The sequence below is a fragment of the Cucurbitaria berberidis genome, assembly GCF_010015615.1.
Source record: "Cucurbitaria berberidis CBS 394.84 unplaced genomic scaffold K460scaffold_5, whole genome shotgun sequence".
Lineage (NCBI taxonomy): Eukaryota > Fungi > Ascomycota > Dothideomycetes > Pleosporales > Cucurbitariaceae > Cucurbitaria > Cucurbitaria berberidis.
The window spans coordinates 89,737-111,984 of record NW_024468939.1 but is presented as its reverse complement, the minus strand read 5'-3'; the positions used below and the strand labels follow the sequence as shown (position 1 = coordinate 111,984).

Here is a 22,248-nt window from a genome sequence, read left to right as displayed (position 1 = left end):
CTAGGGCGCAGGCGCTTTGAAAATCCTCTTACCTGCTCAACTAGGGCGTAGGCGCTTTGAAAATCCTCTTACCTACTTTGATCAGCAGTGCATGAATCGGGGTGGGGGGTAACTGACTCATTCTCGTGCTCTGTAACTCATGGCGACTTCCCTGTGGACTTGTACATATCGTTTCCGGTTCGCTCGCGCCTTGGTGGTGGATTCGGGAATAGAGGCAGCTCATCTGAGCGAGGCTCTGTAATAGCGGTGACGATGACACTCCGAGTCTTATCCGACATATCCACCTCTTTCGCTGTCTTGACGAAGGTTTCGGTTTCGTTGGTCGAGAATCGCCTTGATATCAGCTCGGCCACTGCATCTCGCGGTACTATCGTCTAGATCTCTGGGCAGTTTCTGCCTCCAGTCGTGATCGACCTCTTTCGCTACTTTGAAAGAGGTTTCAGATGCGCTGGTTGTTCGTTGGTCGAGGATTGCCTTGATATGAGCTTCTGGTGCTGACTACTTGCTCAAACTCAGCAGATCTAGCCCTTGCGTTCGTTGATGGTATGCTGTAGCCAGAAACGCGAGGAGTTCGATAGGGTATAAGGTATAGCAATAAAGCAGACATGTCTCATGGAGTATGACAAGTAACAGTTGATACTGAACGATTCTTAATGGATAGTCACACATTTGTCTTAAAGCTTCTAGCGTAAATAAACATATCTACTCGTAAAGTACACATAGAACTATACAAAAAGCATCCATACTCGAAGTTTTAAAATTGTCACCACGAGATAATCTCTCAACCTAACTATACATTGACTGAATACATAGGTCGCCATCTGCGCTCAACAAGGGCCCACATCTGAAATATAAGCCACAGAAGTATGCAGCCACCAACATATTTCAGGTCTAACAAAGTCCATATCAGGTTGATGAAGACTTTCGTATTCATCGCCCATGCCTTCTGCCCATCAGTATCACTCGCATCCCGCTCCTCAGCTAACTCTGGAACCTGTAGTACACCACATCTTCGATTGAGCACATCCATAACCGCATCCCTTCCGCAACAAGCCGCCAGCTGTAACGGTGTGCGAGCATCAGCATCCAGCACATGCAGATCCGCATCGACACCCAACTCAAGAAGCTTTTCTACTGCGGCAACACTACCCGCAGACGCCGCATGGTGGAGTACAGTCCTGCCACGGTGATCGACGGCATGTACATCGAAACCTTCTTGTACGAGAATATCAATCGTTTGCGCGCTACGACTACTCTCCGTGGCGTAGTGGAGTAATGTGCGACCATGCCAGTCAGCCTGCGAGAAAGCTGGGTTGTTTTCGCCTAGCAGAAACTCGATGATTTCGAGATTTCCTCGTTGGCAGGCGTAATGCAGTATCGTCATGCCTTCATCATTAGTTGTACCAAGCGACGCGGGGTTTGCTCGGTAACACCGACGAAGGTCGATGACCGACGAGCTCTTGCTCCAAGCAACGTAATGCCCAATGCTCATTCCAGATGAGTCTTGGGTGGTGTTATCGAGGTCTTCTTGGTGGAACTCTATGAGTGCCCTGACGCTGTCGTTGAAGTAGCTGTGAAGTGCAGTTCGACCCGTGATGTCCTGATGGTTGAGGTCAGCGCCGAAGGTGAGCAAAGAACTTGCGATAGCATAGTTTCGGGGCTTCCATATAGCTACTTGCAATGGAGTTCTACCATTGATTGTTAGTACTGCATCACACTGTGGGGGCCTTTGGGCGTGGACATACTCTCCGAAATCGTTCTCGGCATCGACTTTCGCGCCTTGATGGAGAAGTCCGGTGACTATCTCATCATGCCCACTTTGTGCAGCTATCTATCGGAAATCTTAGCTTGGAGCAATTCTAATGAAGGTTGCAGTATATACATGTAGTAATGAAGTCCCATACGCAGTGGTGTCGAATATATTAACTCGCTTATCCTCTAGCATTTTCCGCAACATATGCCAATCTCCGTTTTTGCAAGCCAGGTATGCTGGGTGAATCGGTCTCAATAATCCGTTTATTGCAAGACTCCAAGTAAAACTGACTTTTGGACCTTCTAGAAGGTACGCTATCATGAGGCTAATCCGCCTTGGGAAGAACCGGCGGATATGAAGGGTAGATGCCAGACATGCACTGTTCTTCAATGACATTGTCTTGTAGACTGATTTGCCTTCTTCTGACCAGCATCTCAATACTGAGGGACCAACAAGGCAATTTACTAAAAAGACCTTGGATGTATATGTGTACCATTGTTGGACTCTGAGACCTACGGGATCACGAGTCCGTTTTAGGCAAGCACGAAGTGCGCTAGGCAGGGGCGCGACTCTTTGTAGCGTGAATGGTGTAGTCCCACCTAAGTGATGAGTGCCGACCTGGGGGTCTAAACATTTTCCACCAGTATTTAACATGTTTTCTAGTTGTCGCTGTTGAGGATGGACGATCGATGGAGTTGACCGCGTCTGTAAGACTTGTTCGTTTATCTTCATCAACAGCTTTCTGGATATGAATCAGTCTACAGTAAACATGTGACTTGGTAGGATAACCAACAGATTAGTTGTAGACACTGCTGTCGAGAAAATCTGAGACCAATTGTCTAGCGAGGTATAGAACTTGCGTAGTTCTCGATCCGACGAAAGCCAGATCAGCCGCTCTTTCATATGCTGCCTTCGACTACCGCTCAGTTTGGTGCTCCTCTCCCTTATCTTATTTTCGAGCGTTTGAATTTCGCTCAGGAAAATTCGAATATGGTCCTCGAGGACTGGATCGAGTTGCAGCTCTGGAGTCATGCTGCTGGTGCCGTATAGAGACCAGAGCGCGGTGAGAGTTTGATGCAAACATTGTAACTTGATAGCCTGCGACCGTATTTCCTTCGGCACATCACGAATGTCAAGAATGAAGTTGTAGACAAACTCGGAAGTTTTGCCAGCAACGCCAAGCAAAGTGACAAGGCTGGCAGCAAATGACACAGGGTCCATGCTTCAGCGAAGGTGTTGCGCCAGTGCCCGAACAGTAGTATTAAGGGTGAAATTCGTTATTGCGTCAGGTCTTAATGCATGTGATCTTCTAAATTGAGCAGCTGCTGGGAGGCTCATGGGCATTTAAAAGAAGGTTCTCACACACAATGGCACAGCCTTCCTGCGGGGCTATGTTATCATGCATGCGTTTATATTACCATACCGGTGAGACGTGGCATGCGGAATTCACCAATCAGCCCATTATAAGAAGGCACCAGTATCGCCGTTTATGCCTCAGCCTGGCCTTTTCCCAAGGATTCTATTGTCGATATCCTGGAAGGGTGCTACACACGAAGTCAGTGATCAAAGCCGTTGTTCGTTTTATCTTCACCCACCGTACCAGCCGAACGGTGTCAGTGCCTAATGGCCGGCTCAGGCCCACCTGCAAATGCGAAACAAAAGGATGGGGACTACAAGGCTGGCGAAGCCGTTTGGGTACTGGATGGTAGTAAGTATTGAGGATCTGCAGCTTTTTGATTCTGACAACAAGCATAGGAACGTGGTGGACAGGCGTGATTGATGAAATGGATCCTGATGCCTCGAGCGGTCAGAGGTACCGGGTGAAAATCTATATCCCCGACGATGAAGAACGGAAGTTACCAAAGTCGAAGGAGCAACTGCTCATACGTTCTTGAGGTTAGGCGATGGCGTCGCATTTTGTAGTTCGGTTTAAGAGAGTCGACGACCTTGTTCGCCTAAACGAAGCAGTAAGGGAAGAATTAGTAAAAGATGAGATTCAGAGTGCTGTGTTCCTTCTTGACCTGATGCTGATGTTCTTCTCTGCTGACTGTTGAACGTCGGCGGTGATTGTGGTAATTCCGGTTTGGTTCCCCGCGCATCAGACGGGAGTCCTTGCGTCCCTCCTCGCCGATGCTCGAAGCTTCCCACTCTCTTGTCCCGCCCCCCCTAAGGCTGCTTTGGCAAGCTTCACTTCACCACTACTTGTCTGAACTTCACTTTAATGTAACTTCGGGACTATGAGCTCCATTCCTGGCCAGAGCGCATGATCGTTGTGCAGCACCCACGTACACCAAAGCCCCCCGATCATGGCCGATCACATAGCTACACCTAAGCTCGAAGTCATCCACAAACACGCAGAGCAGCATAAGGGCAAACGCGGATCTGCAAAATGCGTGCTCTGCGGAATAGGCGTGTTTACTCTTGCCGCAGTGGGGTTGCAAATACCGCCGTCAACACCAGGCAGCATGCTCGAGTGGGTACACTACTGCTTCTACTTTTCCAACCACGGCCCAACAAGTTCATGACACGTGAAGTAGGCCTTACACCGTTGAACAAGCATATACAAAAAAGGATACATCCCAACGAACCTCTAACAGCACCAGAGATGGCCACCTCCAACCAAGAGAACAAGCGCAGCCGCAGCCGCAGGCGACCCCGGCTCCCGCGATCGAAGACTGCGCTGGGGATGCTGCGCTGACGCGCACTATCAGCGATACTCTGTCTGAGCATAATATTCTTTGTGGTATGCCCAATGCACGTAAGTTCTTCTAGACGTCGCATAGGTGTGGTGTCGCGCTGACCTGATGCCTTTCAGGTTACGGTGCTCGCTGAGATTTACCTGCGCCCAGCGCTGTGCCGACCCTTCCCATTGAGTTTCTTGGGCGCTGGATGAAGTACTTGCAGGGTATGCATCTTTTGGGCCGGCATAGCATACCCCACTAGGCTTTTGGCTATACATGGAGTTTGGTTGCATCTAGGAGATACCCCGGCTGCGCATATGGTTCCTTTTTTTATTTTAGCGTGGTGACTGTTTTCAATATGATTTGTCAAGCGTCCAGCACGCGAAAGACCTTGAGAATGCTGCTTGTGCATATGATCCATATCAAGCATGTCAAGCGTGTCAAAAGTCTTCAGGATGACGGCCTGTCTGGTGGCAATATGCCTAGGGCGTACACGGTTAGCCTCGGCAGCTGCCGCATGGTTTGGTTCGAGGGTCAGGCATAGAAACCCAGCGAGGCTTTCGTTTCGACCCGCGAAGGACGCCCTCTCAGCACGCTTTAATGCAACATCGCAGTCAAGGCTGAGTGTCTGACCACCCCCATAACCGTGTGGCTGGCGCTAAGTTGCAGGAGCGGCTCGCTCTTGCCTCGCCCAATACATTTAAATGCCTGATCTTCGCAGCCAACAAGGCTGCGGCTCCTCTCAGCCCGGTTGAGTCAAAGTCTTATGCGCCAAAGAAGCTCGAATGTTTCAATCACAAGGACACAACATAGTTGACGGTCTAAAAGGCCTATTCAACAGCGATACCATCAACCTAAAGCGGGAACTGGAGGACGAAATGGGACGATACAAGAAGGAGATGCAACGCATCGACTACCAACGGAAATACCGAACAGCAGAATACATCTCGCTTGACTTCATCGCAGACCTTTACAGAACCAACCAACCATCGAAGTTGAGACTGAGTCTAGAGAGCGATCTAGAGCGTCTTACAAAGGACGGGAGGGAGGAACTAGTCAAAAGCATCAAACTCCCGAAACTCGAAGAATGGGTGCAGACTCGAGCCTGCAAGCTCTATGCAATCCTGTTGCTGGTTAACCAATCGCAAGTGATACTTTCCCTTTACAAACGCGACCATCCCGTCACGGATGACATATTCGAGGAGCTCAGCGAAGGAGACAAACCCTACTGCTCACTGGAGCAATTGAAGGCCAGCAAGGATTTGTGCGACTTTGCGGACGACTTTTTTCAAACACAGTGGTACATTCCCCCTGTATTACGCCGCGATCGTGAGCCCCAGTTTCCCGTCACATCGTTCCGTTTTCCTTTTATAGGCAAACCTGATCCAGTAGGTCATGGGGGTTACGCTCAGGTCTACAAAGTGAGAGTGGCTCATGGTCACCTGAAGCTAACCGTAGACGATGGGTACGATAAGGTGAGTCCTACGAGTCAATTATGTTGCCAATGACTACTTCTAAATTGTGCTTAGGACAGTGTCGTGACGCACAAGGAGATGGAATTGCTCGAAACCTCGAAAAGTATCGATAAAGTTATGAGAGAAGTCAGAACTATTCGCGCGCGATCACATCCAAACATTGTCACTTTCTTTGCATGCTTCATTGCTGGGCGGGAGAATCCTATTCGCGGCAATGAAGTTACCTGTTTTCACATGTTATTCGAGCACACAGAGGCATGTAACATGAAAAATTGGTTGGAGCAAGACAGCACACCCAATGGACTTACTCATGTGACAGCACGCCAAAATTACATCATGAACACCATCGAAAACCTGGTTACAGCTGTGGCCTACATCCACAAGGAGATCAATGGAAAAACTGCTTATCATCACGATCTGAAACCTGAGAATATCTTGCTGTTCGACGGGCCCCCGGCTGTCTGGAAGATCTGTGATTTTGGAATGGCGCACCTCAAAGAAGGGATAGACAATAGCCGTACCAGCCACAACTCCTCCAACGGTTTTGGCACGTACGACTACCAACCACCGGAGTACCTCATAACCAATGAGATCCAGAAACATGGACGACAATTTGACGTATGGTCTCTTGGGTGTATCCTCCTAGAACTTTCTACAGTTTGGAAGTTTGGATGGAGTCCGGAGGGAATCCCGATGTTCAAGACCCGCAGAGCCGAGAACACACAGCTAGATTCGAAGTCGGAATTGCGCTTGCCACGATCAAGATTGCGGATCGATCGATCGTTCAACAACAACACTGTCATCGTTCATGAATGGATCAGACATCTACGCGAAGGAGAGGTCACCGGATCAAGCTTCTTACATCTTCTGGACCTGGTTTCCGAGATGCTGCTTGCGCGAGCTCAACGAATATATGTTTGGGAAGTCCACATGGATCTATATGAGATGGCACATCCTCACCTCAAACCAGAAGACCTCAAGAGCTATTTCTGGGGCGTAGCGCAGTCTGCCACCCGCTCTCTCAATAATTTAAGCAACGAACACAACCCTCTGAAGAGAGCTATTTCCAGGAAGAAGGGCTGGCAAGTGGACGTTCTCAAACTGAAAGAGTGGTCTGTCGACGAGCCGAAGCCAGCTACACTGGTCGCTGCAAAGATTCGAACTTGTGCAACAACGTTGAGTCTTTGTTCACAAATGAACGAGTTTAGACAAAATAGGCTCTATGGACGGCATGAATTGGACAGAGGGATTACCGAGCGTTTCCGTGTGTCCAGTTGCGTTGGCCTGTACGGTTTGAGCGGAATGGGGTACGCTCGATCCCCTCTTGGCCTGGTAGACTCTAACTAACAACCGCAGGAAATCACACCTGGCATACGAATATGTCAGGCGGATCCAAGACACTGACTCGGAGCAAGACAAACGACATACTTTCTGGGTAGAGGCCGGCACAGAGACTCGATTTGAAGAGAGTATTGGCAAGATGGGCGGAGTAGTTTCTTTAGCTATCGGAAGTTCTGAAGACTTGTTAGAAACGTTACAGAAGTGGTTAGGGAACGCGCGAAATGGGCCATGGATTTTGGTTTTGGACGGCTTGGACAAACCTACAATGGCTGCCCAGGTCGCTCGACTCATCCCTACGAACACCGACCTAAATAACGCCCAGATCCTGATTACAACAAAAGACCGAGCCATATTGGACGGCCTCGAATATATCATTCCCCCTGGACGTCAGAAGGCTCGCCTTCACGTTGGACAGCTTCCAACTAGCTACTCCCGCCTAGTATTCCAGTGGCACAACCAAGATGTACTGCCCGACGATAGGGAGATGGATGATTTACTCATGAGCCTCTCCACACCTACCTTCACCAAGGCCTTTGCCGATTATGCAGCTCATAATAACCATTCCGTCCCCGAGCTGTACGATAGAATAAAAACGGCTCGCAAGGATGGAAGCCCTTTTCGATTTCCAAACGAAATGTTCAAGGGCAAACCTCAGCTATATTCTACATTCGAGCCCTTTCATGCCAATGAGACATGGCAGAACATATCATACCGGACGCACAACAGTTGGCCGACCCCAGAACTCAAACTTCTGGGTGAACTTTCATGTTTTGACAAAGACAACATTGCTTTCCAGCTGATATATCAAAACTATTACAAGGTGTTGAGGCTTGGAGAGATGCTTGGCCACTTAGAGAATTGCTCCCTTGTCCTGAAGGTAAGGGATAGCAACACGAAATACTACGTCATGCATGAGATTATACAGGAATCGATGCAGCGATGGGTGCGCCAAAATATGGGAGTGGACACTCTAATGGACCTCTACCAGATCGCATTGATTATGCTTCTTCTTCATTACCAAGAGCATAGGCGTACAAAAGCAAACGTAGAGAACATCTACCGGTCCTCGTACCTGTGGAAAGTACCCTTTATGGCCCACTTTGATCGTTTTCTGGGCTTTGTCAAAGAACTCAACAAGGACCCCAACCAACTCGCTACAACTGGCTTCATCTGCAGAGACGAAATGGTGAAGTCCGTCATCACGTTTGCGCAAGTATATCTGGAAGAGCGTCGGTACAACGACGCAGCATGTGTCTTAGAGTTCACGAGGAAGCTCTACAAGGGAGCAGAGAACCGCTCGAGTCTAATTCGCCATCTATGCGTGGCATACACATTGCCCCCGCTTACGAATAGAGACAGAAAATCATGGGCAACGAGGAGCAAATTATTGGAAGATGTATACGCTGGTTGTATAGCGCAGCCCCAACGTAATCGCGAGCAGGAATGGATGTGCTTGCTTGACCTAGCAAATTTGCACAGTCGTGCATTACAGCCTGAAAACTCAGTCCAGATCCTCAAGGGCCTCTCAGAGGTTAGCATACGTATGAGAAATGGCGGTCCCACAATCAGCCTTGGCCACCAGCATTCTCAACCCCCACTGGAATCAAGCGTTCTAAAGAAACTTGCAATACTCAAATGCATTGCCGAGGCCAATATCCACAAGGCCAAGGCAGCCTGTCAGCCCCCCAAAGCGACGGAAGAGCTTCGAGTGGCGAAAAGTCATTTGGAACATGCTAAAAACGCTATTCTGTCATGGTTATCCGGAGAAGATAAGTGGGTAGCGGACGTGGAAGAGCAAGTTGCCGGCGTTCTCTGCGAGATGCACGAATTGCAGTCTACACGACAAGCACTGAAAATATATGAGAGACTGCTCAAAAGACTGCGCAGTGAGTTCAATGCACCAGATCGGCCTTGGAGCCAAACAAGGGTCTGGGAGCTCGAATGTAGAGTAGCCGATGCGCACTTGCGGCTTGGGCCTTCTGCATGTCTGGAGCCAGAAGTCGAAACCGCCTTTTTGAAATTGAAAAGCGCACTCGAATATTTTCAGGAATATCATGAAAAGAAGAATGGGAAGCATGATGAACACACACTTGTGTGTGCACACCTTTTGCAAGAGCACTACGAGAACTTCGGCAGGAATGCTGAAGCTGAGGAAATTAAACAGCGCTATGACTTGCGAAGAGCTAGCCGCATGAACACCTCTGACGTTTTCTATGAGCAGAATGATTTGGACAGGAGTTTATTGGTTTTGAGCCTCTTGATTATATTCGCGGCGTGCCTCTTCCATCACTTGTGGTACGCTTAACTAGAATCATGAAAAAGGAGCGGTTCCCGAAATGCCAGATTATTAAGAGTCGCGGAGATCGCAGGTGGTAAAATGTTGTTCAAATCCTTTCATTCTAGAAGATGCTAGCATGAATGTAGGCATGATCCAACGATCTCTCTTCTCATAGCAAATTTGACAGCCGGGAGGAAGGGCCAGGAGTAGGGCAGCTCTGAAAGGAGCCTAAGGGCACAAGATACTGTAGGCGCTAAGTTGACGGGATAGTGCAGTGGGAAGAGGCGCTCGGTCAAGGAATGACAGACTTTGATGGTCGACTGTCATTAGGGGAAATTGTTCTAGATGCAGCCGCACTAGATACCACATAGTTCTACTAGCTCGTGCTTGGAAGGTAAAGCGTGCTCTCCCTATTCAAGAAGGGAAGGGAATCTTGCATATAGGAGAATTATAAAGTAGACTTCGTAGTCTGGCGATAGTTACTCGAAATTGGAGGTCGATAACATGCGTTTGTTAACCGTATGATGCAGCTTAGAGGATACATACTCACTTGCGCTGATGATGCCTTTGTAGCTTGGATGTGCTAGGCAAATACAACAACATGTAATTGTTTCCAATGAATTCGTATGGCAGTGCAGTACGGGGACCGCGCGCTCTCTTGTGTTGATTATACCTCTAATTCTTGAGTATGCTAGACAAACACAACGGCAAGTGGTCTTATCCGACGAGTTCGTATGATGCAGCCTGGAGGCTACATACTTACTTGAGTCCTCTAGTATGCTTTGAAGCTTGAGTATGTCAGGCAAATACAACGGAAGGTGCTCATATCTGAAGAGTTTGTATCTGGAGGTTTGACGAATACGTAGAGCTTTGGAAAGCTATTTTGATCTGGAGTCGCGATGGTTTGATAGAGCTCAACTGAATTATGTTAGTAGTCGTATAATGCAGCTTGGAGACTACATGCTCAGTTACGTCTATTAGGTCTCTCCAGCTTGAGTATCCCAGGCGAATACAATGGCAGGTATTTATAGCCGATAAGTTCGGTTTTTGGAGGTTTGGCGAATACGCCAAGCGTGGAAGAGTGTCTCGATTCAGTGTCGCGGTAGGCAGATGGTGCTCAACTGAATTGTGCTTTTGGTTCAACGGCCTCGAAATGCGCATCATGCGCGTCTTCTCGAACGACTGTGACATAATTTCGAGCATCCGTCTGCCCTTGCTCTCATGCTCATCGCTGAGTTTTTCAGGGTTCGTAGATGGATCAGGCGTGTACTTTTCGACCCTGAATCCGACGCGTGCTGGGTCTTCTTTGTCCCAGTCGAGATCTAGCGCAAAGAGTCTGCACGAGATTGTGTACTCAGTCGCTGTATTGAATGTAACGAGCTCGATGTTTGGTGTCTGAGAGTATAGGTGAAAGAGCACCCCAACGCATCAGCCGGAGGCGGGTCCTCTTGAAGGAGATCCGTCAGATGTTGAAGTTGAGCTGGACTTTTGGGCATCGGGTCGTTCCTAGCCTTTGTAAGTGCAAGGGAAGTGTGCATATGCTCGCCAGCACACGTGTCGCTGCCGAGTACGATAGTCCTGGTTTTGCACCCACCGTTGAGATGAGTCGGCAGGATATCATTCACGATGTCCTTGGCCCTTAAAGAAAATAGATCCTCGGTCGGTATCTTTCCATAGGGTTCTTGTGTGACCTCGTCGGCCCCAAGGTAGATGTCCTTAGGATACAAGGCCAGATCCTACTCCAGGATGAGTTGGCGGGTCTGCTCGTCGAGATCGGTATGCTTGACATGCACCTTTTCCACGATGTCGGAAGACTGGACATTGACCATGGCGGCAGAGCCTGCAGGGCGTGTGGGCGGAGGACAGATCGGTTACTATGGAGTGGGGAGCAAAGAGAGTCGCAGCCCTGTTAGTGAACCTCGAGCTTCTGCCAAGGCCGGACGGAAGAACAACCGCGCCGGCGGCGACAAGCACGGTTCTGGTAAAGTTAAGACGGGAGGCTACTGCTCGTAGAAACTCAGAGTGCGTAGGAGCTTCATGGAATTCCTCAGCCTATTTTCACTTGATTGCACCGGCTTCCGCAAAAGCCTGTATTCGGCAACATACCTAGACACAAACTTGTTAGTTATAAGCATCCGCAGTTGCGTCTGTCCGACATACCCAAGATTCAAAGGTTTAACATGAGCAAATGAGTATGTGGTCCTCATACTGCATGGTTACGAGCCGCAGAATCTTGCTCTTCAGCCCTTCATTACCCCATCAAACGCATCGCAGTATGCGCTGCGTTTTTAGCTACCTCAATCGGGGTACATCCAAGTCGACTTCCGTAGATTTGACTTCGCCGACAAGGAGTACTACTATAAACAGTAAGTAAAGACCGACACGATTTGGTAATGACGTGGGCTGATACTGTACTAGATGGTCATCGCTCTTCTCTGCTATCTCTGTGGCGCTGCATTCACCTGTTACGAATGGCCACCTCCCACACCTACGCGTCTCCTAAGCTCATCCTTCTACGAACCGTCAAAGGCAAGGCAACGCCCCATACTCATTCGACCCGAAATCCTCCCGAACACCAGCGGCGATTGCATAAAGTCCCGTCGAAATTCCCATTCGCGCGTTATCTACGCACATAGGCTATTATAGGGACATGAGGCCATAATCACGCTGTGACGGTCACACATACCTGGCAAAGGAGAAAAAGAGTAAGTATGTAGGGAGCATGGAGTTATGTTAGAACGTACTGGGGGTGAAGATCTGACTGATAAGTTATATGAGATGGCAACACTGCAGTGCTATCGTATAAAGCGAGGAAATATATGTATCGAGATGAGGGAGACGTGTTTTGGACTAAGAGATATGGGATGGCGATGGGAACAATACGCTTGAATGAAAAGGAACTTTGATAGGAAAATATTAACTTAGACTGACCTGATATGTCAAAGACCTAAAACATGTATATCGAATGAAGTAATAGCGGTGCTATTTGGTTAGTACAATAGAGGCAGACAAGAAGGACGTGGAACTACACAAGCTGCTATTAGTACAAGCATTAGAAATTCCAAAGGCCCCGTTCCAGAACTCTGTACCCCTTCTCTATCTTCGCGAGTGATGGAACACTATGGGCTTCATCGTGAGCTAAAAGCAAATCTAAATGAAGGTGGTATCGGTGTCGAGCATGGCAGGATCGTGGCATTTGGGTTCAGACAGATTGAGATTCTCTAGGCAGGTAGATGAATGCCTTGGACTTCTAGTCGATTTCATGACTGCATTTGCTCTCCTACGCTCTTGTTCAGATGTCGTGCAATCTCAGAGCGCGCTAGCCATGTTGGGAGTAGTGTGCCAAGGCAACTGGATCCATGGCTTCTGTTCGGGGGTTTGGGTACGAGCCGTTCAGGTTATTATCAACGTCAACTTCTAAATTTCCGCATCCGCGCTCGCACTTGCGTGTGGTCCTTCTTGCGCTCATGTCCTCCTAAACCTACGATGACCACGCGGTCAGTCACCCCGCCGCTTGTCGAACTTTCGCGACAGAGTTCACCGTCACATTAGCGCACCGCGCGACTTATACGTACGACCAACTGAGGGAACTCCGCGCTTGATAGTCACTATGCCTGGCCCTTATATGCCTGGGCGTCGAAGCGCTGAGCAACCCTATTACCACAACTCACAATCGCCCGTCCACCAGAACCCATACGGGCCTTATCACCACTACCCGCAGCCATACAACCCATACGCGCAATGGTACCCATACCAAACGCCGCAGCCCCAGTATGCGATGCCTCCGCGGCAATTCCAGCCTCAGTCGTCTCCTGTTGTTGTCTCCTCGAACCCCCATATGACCCAGATGGCGGCTTCCATGGGCCAGACGCCGCCCATTGTGCACTCTCACACACCACCACCTATGGCGCGCATACAGACTCCCCAGCCCCAGCCTGCTCCTTCGACGCCTTCGCCACATTCACAGTCCCATTTGTCTACTTCAACCTCGCTCACAAACACGACCGTGGACAGTCCCCCACCCGTTGCTGGATTGAAGCCTGACACAGCCGCTACCCCGCCCGCCCATCAGCCTACGAGTTTCAAGCCTTTCTACCCGCCTTTACCATGGCTGTCCGTACCCGATGCAGAATTCCCGCCCCGCGTTTCACGGCGGAGGAGACGACGCAGGGCTCCCGTGTCAACCGAAGAAGAGGGCCTCGCTCTACCCTCACGCGAGCAGATTGTAGAAGAGGCTACTCCGGCAGATACGGAGCAGCTTTCCCAGGGCGAAAGAACCCCAACCGAAGAACCGGAAGAATCACAGACGTCTACCATTGCTGTGCCTTCGGACACCGAAGTCGACACTCCCTCCACCTCGCACCCCCCCTCTGAAGTCGACATGGGGCCAACAACGCCTTCCGCTACACCAACCCCCTCCCAACCATCAGCTACTGTCACAAAGCACACTCGAAACACAACGAAGCCCGTCGTACCCCTGATCCCTATCAGATCCGCCAAGGCACCAAGCGCCGCGTCTACCACACAGCCATCAATCAAGTCTCCGGCAGGCCAAGGAAGGTCAACGAGCGCAGAAGAGGTTTCTACACGCGCACCAGACGTGGGCGCAAGTGCTGAGGAGGCACCCAAGACATCCCCCCAAAAACCAACAGCACCCAAATCATGGGCAGAGCTACTGCGGGCGAAGGCTGCCCCTGCCTCACCAGCGCCAGCACCGGCTACCTCAAACGGTATCGTCGCTGTCAACGGGCCGGCAGCACCAAAGAGTAATACCCTTGCTGATGTCCTTGCATCCTTCTCAGTCGGTTCGGACAAGAAGGCTTCTTTCTTAGAGCCCCGTGGTCTTGTAAATACGGGCAACTTGTGTTATATGAATTCAGTAAGTGTCGCTCTACGGCAATCATTGCATAATACTAACAGCCTACTAGATTCTTCAAGTACTTCTTTTCTGCGTTCCCTTTTACACCTTTTTAGATCAAGTTGCGAAGCGCGCTGTGCATAGCTTCAAGTCCGAGACGCCTCTTGTTGATGCAATGTAAGTCCAAGCACCCGAGCCATCACTGTTACGCACTGACACCACCTAGGATCATGTTTATGCGCGATTTCAAGTCGATCGACTCAGCTGCCTCTATCGAGCAACTTCGCCTTCGTTTGAAGGATAATGATCTGGAGCAGTATGGCGACCCCCTGACGCCTGAGTATGTGTATGACGTCATCAAGCGCCTCCCTCGTTTCGACAACATGAAGCGGGGACAACAAGAAGATGCTGAAGAGTTCCTGGGCTTCTTGCTCGCTGGACTGCACGACGAGTGCGTTCAGATCATCAAGAACGAAAAGCAAAATGAAGCCACAGATAGCGTTACATTGGGCGCCGTGGATAATGATTGGCACGAAGTTGGAGCAAAGCAAAAGACAGCCGTCACCCAGAACTCTGGCGCAATTGAGATCGAGAGTCCAATCACCAAGATATTTGGTGGGAAGCTTCGATCCGAGTACAAGAGGCCGGGCGAGAAGGCTTCAGTTACGTTGGAGCCATACCAGCCTCTGCAGCTCGATATCGGGGAGCCAAACATCAACAACATCTCGGATGCTCTCCGGAACTTGACGCGCCTGGAGACACTAGATGGCGCGGCTCGTGGAGCGCGAGCTTCCACCAAGCAAGTGCACATTGAGACTCTTCCGCCAGTCTTGATTTTACACTTGAAGCGCTTTCACTACGATGAGAGGGGGCCTCAAAAGATCTGGAAGAAGATTGGATACCCTCTAGAGTTGGAGATTCCAAAAGAAATGTTCGCCCAACACAAACGTGGGAGTTATCAAGCTCAAGGAGGCTTCCCACGGTACAGGCTCACTGGCGTCGTCTACCATCACGGAAAGAACGCTAGCGGTGGCCACTACACCGTAGATCTTCGTCGACAAGAAGGCAAGGAGTGGATTCGCATGGATGACACTGTTATCCGCCGGATCCGCGCTGAAGATGTTGCCGAGGGCGGTACAGAGGAAGACCCCAAAGTTCTTGCCGCTGCCCTCGAGCAACATAAGAATGATGCTGGCAAGACGAAAAACTTCTTTGCCCAGATCGATATGGAGAATGAGACCGACAAGGGAGCTTGGAGCCAGGTGAATGGGACTGAGAAACAAAAGGACAGCACCAAGAAGTGGACCGGTGTCGTCAACGGGACCGCAACACCTAATTCGGCTGGCAAGAGGACGCCTCTGCCAAAAGAGAACGTACGTGACAACAAAGTCGCGTACATTCTCTTCTATCAACGCATCGAGACTTGAGCAGTTGAAGGAAAGACAGATATGGGCATGTCGACGTGTCGTCACCCACGTCCTGTCATGACAACAAAAGTTATCTAAAGCATTTGGAACAGGAAAAGCGGGATCACATTTGCAATGCCAATGAAGTGATCCTCCGCGCACTAGGAGTAGGAAAAACATGTAGCGTCAGAGATACCCTTTAGCCGGTGTCTGGGATCGGGCCAATGATGATGATAAAAACTTCAAACCTGTGTCTTCTTTACCGTACAATGTGATGTCTCTTGCCATATGTTTGTGAAGTTGATTGCAGTTGCACAGACTTGAAGTTCGCAAATTAACACGTGACCTGGAAACTGCCCCTCTTCAACCCCCACCTCTAAGCTTCTACTCGCATTTCATTTACACAACTTGATCTTGCATCTCGAAATCAGATACAATGCTGATCCAAGAAACCCACAAAGATGTACCTACCCAGGCGGGTGGGGATATGAGTATGCGGTGCTTCAATTGGGTGTCAAAGGTAGTGCTAATGTCAAGCAAGGAATCTTCATCTTCAGCCCAACTCTTGCAAACTACCCTAAGGCAAAGTTTCCGGGCGTTGTTGTGTTTAGTGAGATTTACCAAGGTATGTTATGTCCTTATACGATCTCGTTCTTTCCGCTTTCTTTTCTAATCATGCAACTTCCCATGTACTCTTTCTCGCCCACATTTTCATAACGTGCTGTTACATGTAATTACAATACTTAATACCTTCCTTTTTCCCCCATTTTTGGTCAATTCCCATGAACTCGGTATGATCTGATTTACACTTGCAGTCACCGGACCCGTAGCCCGCTTCGCTCGACAAATAGCGTCGCAGGGATACATCGTCGCGGCTCCATCGTCGTATCACGAGTTCACTGGACCGGAGGCACTTGCGTATGATGGACCCGGAACCGACAAAGGCAATGAGTGGAAGATAGCGAAGAAAGTCAAAGCTTATGATGAAGATGCGAGATTGGCGGTTGACCTCTTGCTTGAGCTACCAACATGCAATGGACGAGTGGGCGCTACAGGTAAGTCTTCTTCTTCCTATGGAACTGTCAAAGACTTTTTCCATCTCGTCATTGTGGGAAGTGTCATGGAACTCACTGTTCTTTAGGCATGTGCCTCGGTGGCCATTTGGCCTACCGATGTGCTCTTGATCCCCGCGTTGTCTCTGCGATCTGCTACTTTGCCACGGACATCCACAGTAAATCCCTTGGAGCCGGCAAGAACGATGATTCTCTTGCTCGCGCTAGGGACATCAAGGGTGAATTAGTCATGATCTTCGGCAAGATGGACAACCACGTACCGCCTCAGGGGCGTGACTTGATTCGCAAGACATTGCACGAGGCGGGTGTTACGTTCTCGTTCTATGAACCGGCTTGGGCACAACGTGAGTCGTCAATCTTTCATACAATAGGGGCATGGTACTGATATGTGGCAGATGCGTTCATTCGCGACGAGCTCAGCAAAGGACGGTATGACGCGGCGCTTACTGGCATATGCTTTGAGATGCTGAAAGAGTTGTTCAACCGCACGCTACGGTCAGACTTGGGACCACGATCTGGAGGCGACATCGAGATTGAGGATGTGTGCTAGTAGGGAAATGACTGTTTAAAAACCGGAAGGCGCTGGACACAAATCTGCGGTGCACTCACGTTTCAGCTGGTGGATATTGCTAGTCTCGGTTAACTAGTTCCCCTTTTCACCTAAGGAACAAAATAGTGAAGATGACTTATATTCCAGCCTCTTCGAACTTGCACTGTTATCTTCCGGCTTCAGCGCCATCCGAATTACGCCGAGCGCGGCCGTTCGCTACACATTACCGAATACGCTTGTCAGCCGTTCTTGACCGGAAATCTTGACCGGAGACCTGAACCTTAACCAGCGAGGAGGGGTCAACGCGAATCTAGACCACTTTATGGGGTGACAAGGCTGAAGCTGATGTGCATTATTTATAGAACCTGTTTTGCTCGACAGACGCCTCAAAGTTCAATGCTGACATATTAACGTCTTTAAGCGGTTTGACCGCAGTTATCTCAAACGGAACTCCAGCTGTATTAATACTACCTCACTATACCCCAAATCCTCGATATGGCAACTAACAGCTCTTCGAAAGCTACTCCAACGATCGAACCTCCTACAGCAATTGTTGGATGCCTTCTAGATGTCTCGGGCTCGATGCGCAAGGTCTTGGAGACAGGAACAGGAGACGGAAGAGCGACTGAGCGACTCCGCGCTGTTCTCCGAGCCGCCCTCAAACTCGCCCGTGCAGAGCAGCGACATAATCCGAATGCGTTGATGTTTGTGGGCGCGTTTGGAATGAAGAATAAGCAAGCTCCAGTAGTAGATCTGTGTGGCATCGTCGAAGCGCTTTTGCAAGGTACAAATGGCCCGGGAGATGTACGCACCGGGCATGAACACCTCGTTGCCCTCGCGAATGAAAGGAACGTTCCGCATATAACGAAGTACATCCAAGAAAAGCTCACGGAAGAGCAGGCCCGCATCGTTCACGCACATTTACGGCGAAACCCGGACATGGTTCAGGAATTTGTCGATTCTATCCCACCACCTGACAAGCTTAGGAATATGGAGATAGCCGGTGCAGGTGCAAAGATGTATGGACCTCTTCTCGGCGCTTCCGTTGGCAGTGTGTTTGGCCCCGTCGGCACGATCGCTGGGGCCGTTGTAGGCGGGGTTGTAGGACTTATTGGCGTAGACACGGCTAAAGATCATGCCGTAGAAGATTCTGAGGCACTGAAGCTCGCACGCCGCATTTGTGACGAATGGCTGTTGGATTTCAAAGACCTTACAGCACGTTCTGTTGCGGATGTAGTTCTTTTGCTGGAAAGAGTGCAGGATCATTCGTCGCTTGAGCGGAATGCACGAGGACGCACTCTGCTAGATGAGTTGAAACCGCACTTATACGGCTGGACTCCAATGAAACTGGCCATGACTAAGGCTTTGAATCTGTTTCGTGAGCATAGAGCTCTCGAGGCACGTGTACTCGTAACGATATCCGATGGCGAGTCGACTGATGGGGACCCACTGCCAATAGTGAAGGAGCTGAAGCAGGAGAAGGTCACCATAGCAAGCATCTTTCTGACGGCTGACACCTCAATTCCTCGCCGCCAGCTTCACGATCACTCTAGAGGCTCCCGCTACGTTGGCGAACACACTCTTTTCAACATGGCTTCCAAGACAGCTGTCACGCAACATCCCATCCCAGTGTTGTCCTCCATGGGCTGGGAGATACCTTCCTCCGGCGAGTGTGCACTGTACACGGCAGTATGCAGCTCAGATGCCCTGGAAGAATTCTGCTCCGTGCTGCTATCTGCGCGCTTCCGTGAGACAGATGCACTGTTGGACATCCTCGGTCGGATGGATCTCGACTCGTACATCAACGACGAGCACATGCGGACCCGTAATAATCCTTCAGATCAGGGACAGACAAGTACATGTTATGCCCATGCTATCGCAGCTGTCCTTCATATGGCTATGCTTCGCATTTTTGAACGTGACGGCGGCTGTCCGAGCATCGCGAAAATTCGGTCACAGATTCTCAAGGAATTGCCCCCTGGGCCAGATGGGAGAAATGTTGAAGAGGTCTTGGAAAAGGCTGCCGGTTGGTATCGTCCCCTCCGCTTCCGCCGGGTAGACCAAGACGGCGCTCGACAAGCGGTATTGCACCGTCGGCCGGTGTTAGCTACCTATCGTCTCTCAATCAGCGGTTGGGAAGCCTTCTCCGAGCACTTCCAGACACCGAGCACACGCACTTCAATTCTTAGTGAGACCCGCATGGCACAACACCGTTTCCTAACAGACGGAGGGGGCCATGCTGTCGTCCTAGTAAAGTGCGATCCACGCTCACTCACATTTCTAAACTCTTGGGGATCCCAGTGGGGAAACAATGGTAGCTTCAGCATCGAAAACGCCACAGTGCTCGAGCCGAGTGGTGCGCCAGAGTGGGCTTGCATGCACTTCTACGACATCTACTGGCTTGAGAGCGACCTGACAGTGAAGGAACGAGAGGCGTACAACGCCCATGCGGATGAGAGAGTACGTGCTCGAGCTACGAAGCATCCGGAAATCTTTGAGCTGGAAATTCAGTGTCCGCTTTGTAAACGCAACGCTCCAATCGCAGATTTTACTGGCAGTGTACGTTCGGCGGTATGTCCACTCTGCAATCGGGGATTCAGGCCGGCACCGGGACATCTAGTGCAAGCTCTTTATGCGAGAGCTGGGCTGAGTGATGTAGTGTGATTGTCTCGGGAAGCGATCGTGGGCGATTGTCACGTGAATACTGCCAAGGACGGATGGTCCGTGCCGGGATCGGCTATATCATTCACTCAGCGGATAGTTTAGTTCGGCAGAAACTATGAATACAGAATCATCCCCCATATCCTGACAGTGACGATGCTTTTATGGGTGACAGTTCTTCCTGCTCATGCTTTTACATGTAAGATGATTACTCGAAGTAGTTTAACTACGGCTTTGATGCTGTATTGACAAATCTCGCACTGTTCAGGGCAACAAGAGCCTCATATACCTCCCAAGATGTGCTTAGGTTGTTTTGGGGATCTGAATTTGGAGAGGATAATTCACGCCGTTTTGAATGCTTTCCACCGCCGCTTTATCTAATCAACATATACTGCACTGAACCTCCTCCGATCCCCTTCGATATCTCCAAGCATCTCTGGAAATCTATCTTTGAACTTTGGATCTACAGTCCAGGACTTCAAGTCTCCATGATACCGCTCGAACAGAGGGCTAGGATAGTGATTACCCGTGAGTTCGTCGTGGAAGAAAGTGTCCTCGTAAGAGAAGGGCCAATCAAAGCTAACGCACTTGGAATAGTGGCGATAGAGTTCGCTCGTCTGGAAAATAGAATCATGATTACGGATCAAACGGTCGCGAAACGTGGGCCAGGCGAAGAAGTCGATGGCCACTGGGTGTTTGGTGCTGGACTGAGACAAACTGTGTGCGTTGAGGGTCAGTAAGGTCGAAACTCTAGAGGTTTGAGCATAATTAAGTACCTTGGACGAAGCCAGTCAGGGACTTTGTCTAATTGTTCCTTCGAGCCCTCAAGGTAATACTGCTCTTATATTAGTAGCTGCTCTACGTCATCATGTCACACAGAGTAAAGTAGCTAACCTTCAACAGCTTGAAGCTCTTGTACGCGAATGCCAACCTCGCTATATTTGGCAGATGGCAAAACAACAAGTCATCAACCTCTCTCAAGATTGTGAGTGCAGGGCTCTGCTTCCAATCGTTAGGTAATGTACCCCACCCTTGCTTGATCCCAAGGTACAGCAGACTCGCCTCCGCATGGTCTGACTTGAGAAGGGCGGGTATGGTGTAATCTGTTGCTGGGCGGTATGAGAATACCTTTCCGAAAAGCTGGTTGGTTTTCCTCCAGACTGGGCATACTGTATTGGATCTGGTGGAGACTGGAGGGTCTGGACTGCCGATGTGTAAAACAAAAGGCGAAGGAATACGCCATTCAGGCCCGAAGACCTTAAACGTGTCAGCTGTCGCGCGTGTAGGAAAGGTTAGCAAGGCTGACCTCTGCCATAAGGGGCACCCAAGTTGCGGTCGCCGGATCATTGCTCCAAGTTAGCTCCTCTACACTTGGACTTTCTACAGTAGGCTTAGCATTGACATCCGTCATTACAGTCATGCCATCAAGGTCGAGTCGCATAGTTGGGCTTTCCTCGTGCTCGTGGAAATCGAAAGCGTTTGGCAACATGGTTGGAGTAGGAAATGATGGGTTGGTCTTGTTGAAGGATGTCGCTCGTGGTTTAGGGGATCGCTCACCTACCGCGTTGTAAGCGCCATGCTCAGGTCCTAGTCTTGCATCGTTTCAAAGGCTAATGTTGGATATGCATGCGTACCGACACTGGCAGCGGTTGGTGAACCTCCTCCACCATTTTTATGGGCTGAAGTCGCCGGGGCAGTGCCGACCACGCCTTTCACGCTCTCGATAACGTCTCGTAACCGCTCATTTTCACATCGTAGCCCTTCAACCTCAGACAGCAAGTTGGCTGTGGCTCCGTTTCGATCTTGATCCCGGAGAATCTGTATTGTTCGCTCCAGGTCGGCAATGTGTGTCTTTGTCTTTTCTCGGAGGGATCGCTGGGCTTCTCGATCAATGGCTCGTTTCCGCTCCCGTCTCTCCTGTTCCCCAAGGCAGGACGCACGCCGTTTGCGCTTGACGACGGGGATATTCTGCGTCTGAGGTGCGGCGTCACGGTTGACCATCGCAGCCGATGATGTTACGGCTACTTATAAGGATTGGCTCGAATCGTTTTAGGCCGACAATGTCTAGAATGTCGATTAAGTCGAGTCACCTGTCAGGGTTCTTGTTCTCTATATGTATTAGCAACGCTTACCGAGGAACCTACAACGCTCACCGCTAGTGTAGCTGGAATG

The 22,248-nt window shown here is 50.0% G+C and overlaps 8 protein-coding genes across 8 annotated transcripts; 5 read left to right on the top strand and 3 right to left on the bottom strand.

Annotated features, from left to right (window-relative positions):
* Window positions 1-743: 743 nt before the first annotated feature.
* Window positions 744-3,123, bottom strand: K460DRAFT_165311 (ankyrin). Its single transcript, XM_040926912.1, has 4 exons — window positions 2,547-3,123; window positions 1,883-2,495; window positions 1,746-1,831; window positions 744-1,688 (listed from the first exon to the last, which is right to left on the bottom strand). Exons 1-4 carry the CDS (start codon window positions 2,972-2,974, stop codon window positions 791-793), a joined length of 2,025 nt encoding a protein of 674 aa, XP_040783894.1. The 5' UTR covers window positions 2,975-3,123; the 3' UTR covers window positions 744-790.
* A 779-nt stretch (window positions 3,124-3,902) lies between these two features.
* Window positions 3,903-4,439, top strand: K460DRAFT_369367 (uncharacterized protein). The gene has a single exon (XM_040933950.1). It carries the CDS (start codon window positions 4,060-4,062, stop codon window positions 4,276-4,278), a length of 219 nt encoding a protein of 72 aa, XP_040783893.1. The 5' UTR covers window positions 3,903-4,059; the 3' UTR covers window positions 4,279-4,439.
* A 780-nt stretch (window positions 4,440-5,219) lies between these two features.
* Window positions 5,220-9,555, top strand: K460DRAFT_408803 (uncharacterized protein; the record flags this gene model as incomplete). The annotated part of the gene is made up of 3 exons (XM_040937195.1): window positions 5,220-5,909; window positions 5,964-7,216; window positions 7,266-9,555. The coding sequence occupies 3 exons, from the start codon at window positions 5,220-5,222 to the stop codon at window positions 9,553-9,555; spliced, it is 4,233 nt and encodes a 1,410-aa protein (XP_040783892.1).
* Window positions 9,556-10,350: 795 nt separating this feature from the next.
* K460DRAFT_408802 (uncharacterized protein) lies at window positions 10,351-11,357 on the bottom strand (the record flags this gene model as incomplete). Its single annotated transcript, XM_040937194.1, has 4 exons — window positions 10,351-10,446; window positions 10,501-10,864; window positions 10,948-11,264; window positions 11,322-11,357. 4 exons carry the CDS (start codon window positions 11,355-11,357, stop codon window positions 10,351-10,353), a joined length of 813 nt encoding a protein of 270 aa, XP_040783891.1.
* A 1,571-nt stretch (window positions 11,358-12,928) lies between these two features.
* K460DRAFT_318151 (cysteine proteinase) lies at window positions 12,929-16,043 on the top strand. The gene is made up of 3 exons (XM_040930381.1): window positions 12,929-14,407; window positions 14,457-14,563; window positions 14,613-16,043. Exons 1-3 carry the CDS (start codon window positions 13,139-13,141, stop codon window positions 15,811-15,813), a joined length of 2,577 nt encoding a protein of 858 aa, XP_040783890.1. The 5' UTR covers window positions 12,929-13,138; the 3' UTR covers window positions 15,814-16,043.
* Window positions 16,044-16,196: 153 nt separating this feature from the next.
* K460DRAFT_369363 (alpha/beta-hydrolase) lies at window positions 16,197-17,896 on the top strand. The gene is made up of 5 exons (XM_040933949.1): window positions 16,197-16,283; window positions 16,334-16,417; window positions 16,608-16,847; window positions 16,934-17,209; window positions 17,261-17,896. The coding sequence occupies exons 1-5, from the start codon at window positions 16,229-16,231 to the stop codon at window positions 17,413-17,415; spliced, it is 810 nt and encodes a 269-aa protein (XP_040783889.1). The 5' UTR covers window positions 16,197-16,228; the 3' UTR covers window positions 17,416-17,896.
* Window positions 17,897-17,910: 14 nt separating this feature from the next.
* K460DRAFT_292463 (uncharacterized protein) lies at window positions 17,911-20,079 on the top strand (the record flags this gene model as incomplete). Its single annotated transcript, XM_040929356.1, has 1 exon — window positions 17,911-20,079. One exon carries the CDS (start codon window positions 17,911-17,913, stop codon window positions 20,077-20,079), a length of 2,169 nt encoding a protein of 722 aa, XP_040783888.1.
* A 177-nt stretch (window positions 20,080-20,256) lies between these two features.
* K460DRAFT_318140 (uncharacterized protein) lies at window positions 20,257-22,188 on the bottom strand. The gene is made up of 5 exons (XM_040930380.1): window positions 21,711-22,188; window positions 21,383-21,663; window positions 20,971-21,333; window positions 20,853-20,911; window positions 20,257-20,793 (listed from the first exon to the last, which is right to left on the bottom strand). Exons 1-5 carry the CDS (start codon window positions 22,075-22,077, stop codon window positions 20,454-20,456), a joined length of 1,410 nt encoding a protein of 469 aa, XP_040783887.1. The 5' UTR covers window positions 22,078-22,188; the 3' UTR covers window positions 20,257-20,453.
* Between the last annotated feature and the right edge of the window lie 60 nt (window positions 22,189-22,248).